Source organism: Diabrotica undecimpunctata, chromosome 2 (assembly GCF_040954645.1).
Source record: "Diabrotica undecimpunctata isolate CICGRU chromosome 2, icDiaUnde3, whole genome shotgun sequence".
Classification (NCBI taxonomy): domain Eukaryota; kingdom Metazoa; phylum Arthropoda; class Insecta; order Coleoptera; family Chrysomelidae; genus Diabrotica; species Diabrotica undecimpunctata.
The window spans coordinates 82658097-82672279 of NC_092804.1; the positions used below are offsets into that span (position 1 = coordinate 82658097).

Here is a 14183-nt window from a genome sequence, read left to right on the forward strand (position 1 = left end):
ACTATAATTTTCTAATAATACTTTTTGAATATATTCCGACAAATGATATGAGGCGTTCACTAAAAGCTTTATTCAAATAATAGAAGGAAAATGTATTTTTGGGAAAAATCAGCTTTATTATCTTCAATCTTGAACCATTTATGCGTCCGAAATAGGTATCTCAGAAATGAGATTGTTATATGCTTCAACCTTATCTGGCATTTTAAAACGTTTACCGCATAGTTTGTTTTTGGTACTTGAGAACGCAATGAAGACACACGGTGCTAAGTCAGGACGGTATGCCGGGTTGCCCACCAAATTGATGTTTTTCACCTTCAAATGTGCTGCGAGCACGACTACTTTTGTTGGCTTTGGCTCGTGTTAAATACTCATACCGTTAATGTTTTATCATCAGTCACGATGTTCTATACCTAATTTCAGCCGCCTCCGATAAGTCGTTTGAGTGTGGCGCTGTACTAATCGATACGTGCTTTTTTATGGTCAGCAGTCAACTTATGAGGAATCCAATGACTGCTAATGCAATCAACGTTGACAAGTACAAAATTCCAATACTCCTCGATTTGAAATGTTGCAAACTGGAAATCGCAACTATTATAATTAACAAATAATATTAAAATAATTCTTATAACATAAATTTAATTTCTAAGTTTCATGAAAGTCTCAGTACCCGTCGATTTACTTAAAATCTCAGCCAAATTTTGCTCAGTTGATACATAATCCATTAATACTTTTTTCTTAAAAATTAAGTACATTAAAAAATTATTTTTTATGTCTATATGTTTTGCTCTTTTAGAATTTTCATTACTGTAGACATTAAAGTCGTACTTTTATTATCCCAATTAAATTTTTTTTTTGAGAGTTACATTAAAATTTCCCAATAAACCCTTAACATTGTTTAAGTTTTGAGCTGTTTGTGCTGCTGCAATGTACTCAGCTTCTGCTGTTGATAATGCCACAAAGTTCTGCTTCTATGAAAACCATAATATTGGGTTATTACCATATATCTACTCACACTTTTCTATATTTCTTATCCATTGCCCAATTGACATCTGAGTATTCTTTGAGAATTCTTGGATAATCTGTATTTTTATAAGTTAATCCCAGTTTCTTACTTCCTTGTAGATATCTTAAAATTCTTTTACCACCATTCAATATCTCTGTAGTGGGACAATCTAAAAATCTGCTTAAGTATGATACTGCGTAACTAATGCCTAGCCTACTCGTTGTTGATAAATATATCAGTCCTCCAATTAATTGCCTATAAGGAATATTAATTAGAATTTCACTGCCCTCATTGTATTGAAACACCTTTTCCATTGGAGTCATCTTTTATTTACTTTCCTTCATATTAAAATGATCCAAAAGTTTTTCTATAAATCTTTCTTGATTAATTTTAATAGTCTCCTGTCCTAGTAATTTTCATACCTAAAAAATGTTTAACTTCCTTTAAATCTTTTAATATATTACATCTACATATATTAATATCCAAACCTTTTTGTTATTATATAAACAACAACCATACATAGATCTTTTAAACTTATTTTGAGTAGCAAATTCATTGAATGTATTCATTTTATTCGTATTCTTCTTCTTTAAGTGCGATCTCCGCGACGAAGGTTGACAATCATGGCTATTCTTCGAGGCAGCTGTTCTGAACAATTGCCTTGAGTTGCAACCAAACCATTCTCTCGGGTTCTTCAACCAGGAAACGCGTCTTCTTCCTACGCTTCTTGAACTACCCTCTACTTTTCCTTGAATTATGAGTCTCAAGATGTTGTTTCTTTCGCCTCTCATCACATGTCCGAGATATTGCAATTTCCTTTCTTTTATTGTATTTTCCATTTTCCTCTCTCTGCCTATTGATAAAAATAGCTTAATTGTTGATGTTCTTCCTACTGGTCAGTAATTTGGTTCAAATTCACTATCCTCCTTAATTTGAAAACTCCTGATATCTTATGTCCTTAATTTTGTAGAACAAAAAATTTTATATATATAATATTATATTATGATAAATTATAACTTCTTAAATATCTTATATGTGGTTTCGACACCGTTATTGTATATATAGCGGTCGCGGAACTCTGCCCTGCACGAAATTAACAATTAAAAACAATGAGCTGCTATAAAGTTATTAAAAACTTGAAATCATATAAAATGGATTTTATAACTCAAAAACGATGCATTTAAGAGAAAATTTACTAACAACATTTTTTATTCATGTTTTTGTTGTTTTATTGAGCCAATTAACCTGAAAAAAGTTGTAGGGTAAAAAAATTTTCATTATAAATATGTTTAAAAAATTGCTTAAACCATATTTAACCATTATTTTCTCTTGGTAACACCAACTTTTGTTATAAGAGGACTATTTCAAGTAAGATTATGAATTTATACTAAGAACTTATAATTTCTTATAATATAATATAATATTATATAAACGATTTTTTGTTCTAAAAATATTTTTTAATAATAAAAAACTGATTTGTTCAAATTTAATAAGAGTATTAGGAAAAATTATTTATAAATAACAATTTAATACTGTTGATAAATAATGTTTATTTAATAATTATATTTTAAATAAATAAAAAAAAATAACAATAAAAAGCGACTTAAAAAAGGTTTGTATATCCCGTAGTTATTAGCTGCTTTGTTTTCGATAATTTTGCAATGAAAATACGATAGATGTTATTATTCTAACGTTGTACCACACTTTAAAAAAATAAAGAGAAAATTTAGTCCAGTAGAATCCAAGATATTTCATATTTCATTTTTTTTTCCAAGCGCTCTATCTTGAAATTGTGTTGGATTTTTTTAAGAGCGCGGCTGTCCCTTCATTCAGCTAGTCCCACTCCTTTTACTCTAGTCGGAACGAAAAGTACTATTTGTTTATAACACTTATGTTTAAACAATTTTCAATAATTTTATTTGCTAAAAGTTATGTTAAAAACTTTGACTTTTCTCATAAAAGATTGGTTAAATCAGCCCTTAATATTGTTAATTAACGTAACAGTGGTTTAAAAAAAGGGGACTACCTTGGCTCCTAAAGTTCATAGCTCATAGGTATTTTTATTTTCTAAAAGTCATTTAATTTGAGCTAAATTCTACGGAGTTATTATAATGTTTATAAGCTTACAAAATGCTATTTATTATTAAATCATTTTGTGTATATAACGATCTGGTTCATCTTTTGCACAAAATTCAAACACGATGAGACCCTTATGTTCAGGTACATTTAAACAAATTTTATTAAATAATAAAACAGTTATTAACAATATTTAAAAACAGCGATTTTTTGTTCATTTTGCAATAACTTTTTTGTTTATAATCCGATTAATTTAGAATATCTCATTATGTGTATATCTCTGAAATCAAATTTTCTTCTGGAGTGTACGGCATTGTATATTCCACCTTAATACCTTTATTTTTACAAAAATCTCTAAATATGTTAGATGTAAATTCCCACCATTATCAACTCAATTTTATTAAATAATAAAAAAATTATTAACAATATTTAAAAACAGCATTTTTTGTTCATTTTGCAATAACTTTTTTATTTATAATCCGATTAATTTAGAATATCTCATTTTGTGTATATCTCTGAAATCAAATTTTCTTCTGGAGTATGCGGCATTGTATATTCCACCTTAATACCTTTATTTTTACGAAAATCTCTAAATATGTTAGATGTTAATTCCCCACCATTATCAACTCTATAATTCTTTGCATTTTTGGGTTGTGTTGAGTTGGAATTAATTTAATAACCTGGATAACATTTTGATCAGCTTCATATTTATTTTTTAATATTCTTATTACTAAAAAATGTTAATAATCATCTAGTAATAGTTGAAAATATTTATAACCTCAGATGTCTCTGTAGTTACTGGACCTGCCATATCTGAGTGTATCAACTGACCATTCTTTGTTGTGTATTTATAACATTTATAAAATGGTTTACAAGTACTTTTACCTCCCATACAATCTGTCCTACAAAGTTTCTGAACTATAAGATAGTCCTAATATATTTAAACTGTGTCTATTTATGTGTATCTCTTATGGCATAAATTATCATCTATAGTCTTATTAACTATATGATTTGTTTCATTACAATAATTATATTTATTAATAACAAAATCTACTTGTAAACAAAACAAATTATTTAACTTTTCACATTGAAATTTTGATCCATTTTTATTTACAACAGCTTGTCTTTTACCATTAATATCGTTAACAAATGTTACTCTAAAACCTTTTTCTAATAATTTACATTGTTAATGGAAACGAGGACCAGGAAGGCGAAGGATTTCAACAGAACAACCACAAATCTTTTCAGAGCAGCAGTTTGCAAAATACAGATTGCCATGATGGTCGCCAACATCCGAAACGGATATTCACTACAAGAAGAAGGCCTTATATGGTTCCAATAACTAAGCACTCTTTGTAGTTCCAATGTTCACTTTGTTGATTTGTTTTACATCTACCATGTATTCAATCATTTCTTCCATTACCATATGTTTCGTATATCCAGAATCTAGAATTGATAGTTGGTATTTCACACGCTGCCGTTACACCACTTAGTGCGATGAAATCTAATTCATTTGCTTGATTTTCCTGTGCTTATCACTTTGATTTTGTCTACTAGAATGATTTGTATCACTTTGTATAAATTTACTTCTTGAATGCCCTAGAAAGTTGCCTCTTGGATTGTGACCTCTATTCCCTTGACTTTCTATACCCTGACTGAATTAACGACACTCTGATATATTATGTCCTGGTTTGTGACATTTATAACAAATTGTTAGCTGATTGGTTTGAAATGACTCATTTTATTAACATTAGCTGGTTTGCCTTGTTTTGGCATACTTTGTCTTCTTCTAGTTTTTAACCAGCATTTAATAAATCTCTTATAAGGGTATCGAACAACACAAAGTGATCTTCTAATTTTTCATATTTTTTTAGTTTCAATGTTAATAATTTATATATATATATATATATATATATATATATATATATATATATATATATATATATATATTCTTTAGAATATGTTTTGCAGGACTTTAATCATTTATTTTATAGTTTTTGCATACTAAATTCAAGTGTTTGTTAAAATTGCATTATGACCCTTTTACCTTTGGAATCTTATTCTGCTTTCTCTTTTGCTTCACTGCAGTCTTGCTCTGTTTTCTTCAATACATCTGATAATTGCCTTTCTTCCAGTAGTATAGTTACTCTGAAGTGGAACATTCACAATTACATTGGCTATTTTATTTTTGTATTTCACACTTTTCTTTTTGATGCCTTATTTTTGCCTGGTCCCCTAACCTGTTAGAATTTTGAATTCCCCAGTTATGGTAATTAAGAGTCCGTAGTTAATTATTTAATTGCTTTATTCTACAGTAAGAATTAAAACTAAACATGTGCTTCATTATTAAATAACAGTTACATTACAAGTGATAGTTGACAACCGGAATCACCACTAACATTGTGAACCAGTGTTGCCTAGTACAAAATTCCAATAAAAATTTGCGAAAATCATGTTTACGAAGTTGAGTGACTTAACTAAGTCTCATATTATTCTGTTTTCGTAAACAATATACATTTGAGTAAAGAACTGCTTAAATGTGAAATCGTTTAAATTATTTCTCACTTTAATAAGTAGAACATCAATTTTTAACTATGAAAAACTCAGACATAAAAATGTAAATATGGTCGAATTAGAAGTATGAGATACGAAAAATCTTTCATCATTTTTAAATTTTCATCAAATACATTTTGGTTCTATTTCTAGATGTCTTCAGAGTCCGAGCAGGGCCGTTGATTGTGTTCTATGTCCTAATAAAGGTGGGGCATTTAAACAAACAGATCACGGTAGTTGGGCTCATGTAGTGTGTGCTTTGTGGATACCGGAAGTCAGATTTGCTAACACGGTATTTTTAGAACCAATAGGTATAAATTAAATTTTTTAAAAAGTCTCCCTTATTAATTTTTTTTGTTTCTTAAGATTCTATTGAAACTATTCCTATTGCGAGATGGAAGCTGTCCTGCTACATTTGCAAGCAAAAAGGTGTAGGGGCTTGTATTCAGTGCCATAAAACTAGCTGCTATTCTGCTTTTCATGTAACATGCGCTCAACAAGCAGGTTTGTACATGAATATGGACACTGTTAAAGATGGAAATGAGTCACAGCCAGTTTTAGTACAAAAAATCGCCTATTGTGATACACATGCTCCTGCTGATAATGGTAAGTAATTCAATTTTGTCGGAATAAAATTGTTAACTCATTGCACTCTTTGAATCAGTTCATAGGAAATACATTGGAATATATATTTCAAAAGATAAGAACCAATAAAAAAGGATGATCTACGTGTAAAAAACGTTTATTGTTTACATGTTATTTATTATTCGCCACAACTCTTTGTCTCTCCACTTAACCGAATCAGAACTAAACATGGTCTATGTGCATATAAGTTGCACAGGTGGGGTAAGCTACCATAACCGTAACGTAGCTGCAGCGAGGTCCAATCCATCAAGCACACAACGGAGTCAAAAGCGTTTCTACGTTATCTACAGTTCCTAGCTTTGCAGCCCCGTCTTATATTGTAGAGGAATTGTGTAGATTTATCTCTTTAGCTATCGATATTATATTTTATTGCTTTAGGTTTGGATTCGGCTCTATTTCCGTTCTCGGTTTGTGTGGTATTCTTTTTTTGGTTAATAGTAACTCTAGCTACCAACATAATGTAATGGTCAGACCCACGTTCTGCACTACGATAGGCCTTTATGTCATTTGTTTTTAGTTTTGTTTTTTGTATATTAATTGTAAGGCCCCACTTGGTGTACTCCTCCTAGTTTCCTCCAGTTTCCTCGAGTTTTCTAAGCATGTAGTATATATCGCTCTCGTCTTTAGCTAGAATGGCTTGGTCGTCAGCAAAGTGTATCGTGTACAATCTCTAGTCTTCGATTGGAATGCCCATATTGCAGCATTTTCTTCTCCACACTGAAAGCGTCTCATTCAGATATATTTTGAAGAGTGTAGCAGCTATGCAGCAGCCTGGCTTTAGACCCTTAGTAATAGGAATTTTTCTAGTTAATTTTAATATTTACCGTCATATTTTTGTAAAGCTGTTGTACTGCTTTTATATTTTTTTATTTATTCCTTGTTTTTCCACTGCTACCAAGAGCATTGAAAGTGGTACACTATCGTATGCCTTTGTCAGATCTATATAGACTACATGAGTTGAAAGGTTGTGGGTTAATATTTTCTCAATAACCTGCTTTAGAGAAAATATGCTGTCTATGCAGGATCTTCCTGAATCAAAGCCATTTTTTTCTTCTACATCTGTTATCTCTTTTTCAATTTTATTTTTTATTAATTTTCCATAGAGTCTTGAGAGTGAATTTATGACACGTAGCCCCCTGGAGTTTGAAAAATTCTTTCCATCTCCTTTTTTGTAGATGTTGTTAATATGTTCTTTTGTCCACTCCGCTGGTAAGTCATGTCCTTTATAGAATAAGGTGAAGACATACGCCAGTAATTCTCGCAATACTTGTGGGCTAAGTTTTAATAATTCGTTTGGTATACCTTGTGATCCGCATGCTTTTCGATTTTTTAGACTTCGTATTGCATCTTCGACTTCCTGTACTCTTATTTCATCGTATTCCACTTCATATTTTTTTGTGATGGTATTCGTGAGTTGTTTCAGTCATAAGTTGTGAGTAATGTTCCATTCAAGATCTTTCTTCTATTAAATCTATTCTTCTCACTTCTTTTCTGTTTGTCTCAGATTTTTTACCGTTTTCAATGCTTCTATTTTCTAGGATATTTTATATTTCTAGGATCTTGTTGACCGTATATATTTGTTGAGCCCTTTGCGATTACTTTCCCAGGAAACATTTTTTGCTTTAATTACTAGATTTTTTACTTCTCTGTTTGATCTTGCGTATATTCGTCTATCATCTGGGTCGTTGGTTTGCAGCCACTTCTGATACGCTTGTTTCTTGTTGTGTACTGCATTAGCGATGCCATTTGTCGACCACAATGGAGTATCCTTTTTGTTCCTTTGGATCGTGCCGAGTGCTTCATAAGCTGCTTCATTGACTTTATTTATTATCTCTTGGTAGGTATTCTGGGCTGAAGAGTAGATCAGGTTTGTTAATTTTTGGCTAAGCCGTAACTTATATAAAAATTATGTTAAATCGTTTTGCAGTGCATCAATATTGTATTTGGGTGGATTTATTTCCATTGGTTTTGATTGATTCCAGTGATTTACACCAAATGTCATGGGGAACTATTTGTAGAGGACTGAAATATGTATCGAAAACAAATGTTAAAATTGTTCTACGAATTAAATGCTAGTAGAACAGTTTTAACATTTGTTTTTCATACAGATTTCAGTCCTCTACAAATAGTTTCTTATGACTTTTGATGTAAAATAATTAGGGAAGCAGGAATTCAACAATTTAGAATTTCCCATTGAGTTTCCTATGACCCGTTTGACGACTCACCACCCGGTATATATATATATATATATATATATATATATATATATTAAAATTATAGCTAAGATTAATACTATTATAAAAATTAATATTAAACTCACCAGTCTTCCGGGTTGAACCGCGTTGATTTCCATTGCGCCGAGCTTTCGACATCCTCTCTGATGTCTTCTTCAGGGCTTTCGAGGTCTCAGTCTCCCGAGCCCCCAGACACTACTACACTGATCACTATTCACTTCACTACTGATCAGTGTATATATATATATTCCCCCAGCGAGGGGGAAGACAGTCGTGTGCGAAATATATATATATATATATATATATATATATATATATATATATATATATATATATATATATATATGTATATATATATATATATATATATATATATATATATATATATATATATATATATATATATATATATATATATATATATATATATATATATATTTCGCACACGACTGTCTCCACCCTCGCTCGCAGCGCGGTTGAAGGATTCTTTAAACACGCGGGCTAGAGAAATAGGTAATTAGGAAGTTTTTTTTTATTGGCGTTGATGGGACGGAAGGTGTAGGTCAGAGGTTTGCTGCTTCTTTTATTCGGCTTTTACGAAAAACTGGAGAAGTCTGTGTGGATATTCTGCTTAGTGGCCTGTCCAACACATGGGCTAAAAATAATGGAATGCAAAGAAAAAGCAGGTAAATAAAAACGAGAAGAAAAGTGTGTTAATACAAGCAAAAATAAAATAAGAACATAAGTTTTTGTTTACAAAAGTTGAATATTGATTTGACGATCAAGATGAAAACATAGCAAACAAAATCAAAAATATCAAATAGATTATGTTAAGTTGTAGAAAAGAAGAAATCAGATCTGGAACAAAACAAATTATGATAAACATCTAAAAGAAAAACGCACTGTGACGACAACATAATTAAAACATAAGAAGCGTTGCAAAAAGAGAAAATCAAATCATTATACAAGGAAGTAAAAAGTAAATGTGAAGATCCGGAAATATTTTAAAGGATTTTTTACCGAAAAAGAACAAATTCTGAAAGATTAGACTAAGTTTTGAGTATGTCCTATGCATAAGAAATGGGATGAACCGCAGTTGAAAATTGTATAGAGATAACACTGCTGTAAAAGTGTTACAAAATACTGGCCCGATACATAACGAATACGAAACAGGCTTCATAACGATTCTACACACTTTATCGAGAGAATAGAGCATATCACCCTAAGAACAAATAATGTATTAATTAGTTCCGACCGTTTTCGATTGCTTCACTGTTTACTTCCCGGAGAAATTCCTGGAGCACATTACAGGCCTTATCTGTCACTACCTTACGACAACATGTTTCCAGTAGAATGGCGGATTTTACGAAATATTGATTTTATGACAATAGGAAGTCTGGGTGCGAATATTGCAAACTTTTTCATGGACAAATTCGAACCGTAAACTTTGTAAATCTAGTCGGTTCTAGTAAATTTAGTAATTTTTTTTGCTAGGTTGGTTAAAATTTCAACGACTGGCAGTGGCTAGAAATTACTGTAAAAAGTATACGTGCTTATAGCGAAAAATATGTAAATAAAAAATGTTCACATGCAGTTTATTACCAAAATAAAACTACATTAATTTAAACAAAAGTATATTTGGAAATTTTATAGTGTATTATATAGTAGTATATACAAATGGAAAGTTTTAATCGAAATTTAATGATAGTCTGCAACAGCTAGCTTATTTGCGCTATTGATAGTGAGAGGTAGAAAGTTTTGTGTTTTGTTTCCGACAATGAATCTGTCAAAATATTATCAACCTGAGCGAAAGGACAAGCCTTATGTGAAACGTACTATGTAAAATGTACTACTAGTATTTATTCGGTAAGATCGAATACTACATAAAACGTGCAACACATTGCTATGTAAACGAGACGTAAAATTAAATGACTGATATTTTTAATGTGATATTGCTCTGAATATATAAATCTAGTAAATCTATATAATAAAATCTAGTTTTAAATACATTTTTATTATAAATATATAACGGATATCTCCAAAACTACCAGCAGTTCTGATCGTTGGGCCTAAGAATTTTATAGATTGTGAAAATATTGTTTTGTGTTTGAATAAATTTAATTTTATTATTTTTATTTAAGGTGATTCAAAGAAAGATGACTCCCGCAAAAAGATGATTCAGGCTCGTAAAATGCTCGCAAAGAAACGAACTTCTGCTCCAGTAATTCTTATTCCAACCATTCCACCAGAAAGAATTCAAGAAATCGGTTCGTTAGTAACTATCGCCAAAAAATCTCAGTTCATCCAACGCTTAATAGCGTATTGGACGTTAAAACGACAATTCCGTAACGGTGTACCGCTTTTAAGGCGCTTGCAAAGCGCTCAAGGTGGCACACCTCGAGATTCAAATACAAGTAATGTGGATACGTTGGAGTTATGTAGACAATTGAAATATTGGCAGTGTCTACGACAAGATCTCGAAAGGGCTAGATTGCTTTGTGAGCTAGTTAGAAAAAGAGAAAAGATAAAATTAGAATATGTTAAAGTGTCTGAAAAACTCATGCGAATTAAACTCAAACCTTTAGAAGCTAGTTTAAAGAACGTTTTGGATTCCATACATGCAAAGGATACTAATGAAATTTTTACTGAACCTGTAGATCTTGAAGAGGTGAGCTGTAGTTGTAGATTATTATTATCAAATTATTGTAGGAAATTTATTTCAATACAAATTGAATCGGTTATTTCGAAAAGGCCACAACTCCAGAAATGTTAATTTTACAGGAAACGAAAATAACGTTTCATTTTGGTATTAATGAAGATATCTTTCTCTTTTCGGAGTAAAGTCTCAAAATGTGATGCATGACGAAGTTTCATTAACAAATCCAACATAAAAAAGATATAGGTACACTGTAAAAAATAATTTAGTTTTTGGAGTTGTGGCCTTTTCCAAACAAACACTGATGATTTTATGATTAATAATAGAAAACTCTATTATAACTCTATAAATAGAAAAAATATTATTATGGAAAAATCTATTAGGTGGCAAAAAAAACATGTTAAAATGTTCTTTTTGCTGTGCTTAGTTTGAACAAATTGTTAACTTATTTAGTTCAATTTATTATTTATACATCGTAATCGTATAATGTCAATTTACTTAAGTGTCTTTACAACTTTAATATCACTGACTGCTACATATCTTTTTAAGGTAACACATGTAACAACTTTTCCATGCTTGTGTGGTTTTTTCATAGTGTTCTTTTTAGCTGAACTGATGATGCTTTCTGATGAAGAAAGCGAAACGTCTTAAATAAATAGATGAAGTAGCCATCAACTTTGTCTTTTTGCTCCACCTTTTGACCGAAAAAACCCACCAATCTTCTGAGTAATCCTTAATTTATATATATATATATATATATATATATATATATATATATATATATATATATATATATATATACAAACAACACAGTTTATTAGGGTTGCAGTCAGAAAATTGGCCGGGATGTTAATGAAACCCTCTTTTGACTTTTTGTCTAGCTTTCGGAATGGTTTTATTCCTTTTTCAAGACACTGTAATAAGAAAAATATGTAAATATTTATAAAATATCACAATTCTTCAGTGCAACTTACTAGTTGTTGAGATTATTTGTAAAAGCATTGACACTCAACATTAATAACACAGATATAAAATATAAATTAACATAAATATATATATATATATATATATATATATATATATATAATATATATATATATATATATATATTGAATGCACGCTATATACATTATATGTACTACATGTCTCACGTCGTTTGATTTGATGTGTCATAATGCTAGTATTAGGCTAGTAATCAGTCAGAAGCCTTTTTCAGGCCAATAAAGTAAATTTACCTTATATTTACCTTATGCTTTATATATAAAACAAATATGTCTATTATCATCCAGTGTCATGTGATATGTCTTATATCGCTATATATTCATTAATAACGAGGTCGATGTGTAGTGCCCTTTTGGTAGTCTCTTTGTTTGTTTTTTCTATCTGAATATTTTTGTTATGTTATTTCCTTTTATTTGCTATGTCGCATGTTAGGATTCGATCAGTTGTGTATTTTATACTCACACTGAGACCTTGAGTAAGTCAATAAATCAAAATTTGTCTTATGGTAAATCTATTTTTATCCATAGTGCCCTATGATATCTCGTATGTCGCTATTCGTTTATTAATAATGAAGATACTGTGTAGTGTCCTTTTAGTAGTTGCCTTGTTTGATTTTTCTATCTAAATATATTCTTTATATCTGCCCCTTTTATTTGATATGTCGCATGTTAGGACTCGATCAGTACTTTATTTTGTATACAGCCAGAGGTCTTCTTTAAGTTAATAAATCAAAATTTGTCTTTTAGTAAATCTATTTTTATCTATAGTTCCCTATGATATCTCGTATGTCGCTATACATTCATTAATAATGAAGATACTGTGTAGTGCCCTTTTGGTAGTCACGTTGTTTGTTTTTTCTATCAAATATATTCGTTATATCCGCCCTATTCATTTGATATGTCGCATGTTAGGGCTCGATCAGTTCAGGCCTTCTTTGAGTCAATAAATCAAAATTTGCTTTATAGGTAATCTATTTTTATCTATAGTGTCCTATGATATCTCCTATGTTGTATCCCCATTCATTAGATATGTCGCATATTAGGACTCAATCAGTTCAGGCCTTCTTTAAGTCAATAAATCAAAATTTGCTTTATAGTTAATCTATTTTTATCTATCCTCCTATCCTCCCCTTTCATTTGCTATGTCGCATATTAGAATTCGATCAGTTGTTTATTTTGTATTTAGCCAGAGGTCTTCTTTAAGTTAATAAACCAAAATTTGTCTTATAGCATATCTATTTGTATTCATAGTATCCTATGATATCTCGTATGTCCCTATACGTTCATTAATAATGAAGATACCGTGTAGGACCCTTTTGGTAGACGCCTTGTTTGTTTTTTTTTTCTAACTTAATATATTCGGTATTTCCTCCCCTTTTGTTTGCTATGTCGCATGCTAGGATTCGTTGTTATTTATTTTGTACTCAGCCAGAGGCATTCTTTAACTCAATAAATCAAAATTGTTACTATACATTCATTAATAATGATGACACTGTGTAGTGCTTTTTTGGTAGTCGCCTGGTTTGTTTTTTCTATCTTCATATATTCGTGATGTTCTATCTTTTCATTTAACGTATCACGCGCTCCAATTGGACCAATAACAAAGGAGATATCATGCTATGCTCTCTTAGCAATACCGCAAGGTGTGTTTGAACCAACCTTAGCATTTTCTTAGCGTTTTACAGGTATAGCCTTTACTTAATTTTATTTAATTATTACTTAATTTTACGTAATTCTGTTGAACTTGATTTAATTTTATTTAATCTTATTTAGTTTTAAATTTATTTTATTTTGGTAAAGTGTTGACGTTTATTAAACGTCATTTTATTTTTATAGTAAGTATATGTTTATCTTACCCAATGACATAAATATATATTATAGGTAATTGATCTTACCTTACAATTACAGTAACCCATATTTTTACCAATTTTGCTAACAATATTTGAATCATTAATTTGTAGAATGAATTAGCAATAAATTAACCGTATCGTTTCAAGAACAAAGTATCATTGAAA

General features: G+C 30.4%; 1 protein-coding gene across 2 annotated transcripts in view; it reads left to right on the forward strand.

The window, feature by feature from the left end:
• The window catches only part of Br140 (bromodomain-containing protein 140), a 76373-nt gene that overhangs the window by 32547 nt on the left and 29643 nt on the right, over positions 1–14183 (forward strand). For both annotated transcript variants that reach the window (XM_072523149.1, XM_072523150.1), the window contains exons 5-7: positions 5786–5943; positions 5999–6238; positions 10653–11179. In XM_072523149.1, the coding sequence (XP_072379250.1) occupies positions 5786–5943; positions 5999–6238; positions 10653–11179 (925 nt within the window). The remainder of the gene's footprint in view (positions 1–5785; positions 5944–5998; positions 6239–10652; positions 11180–14183) is intronic.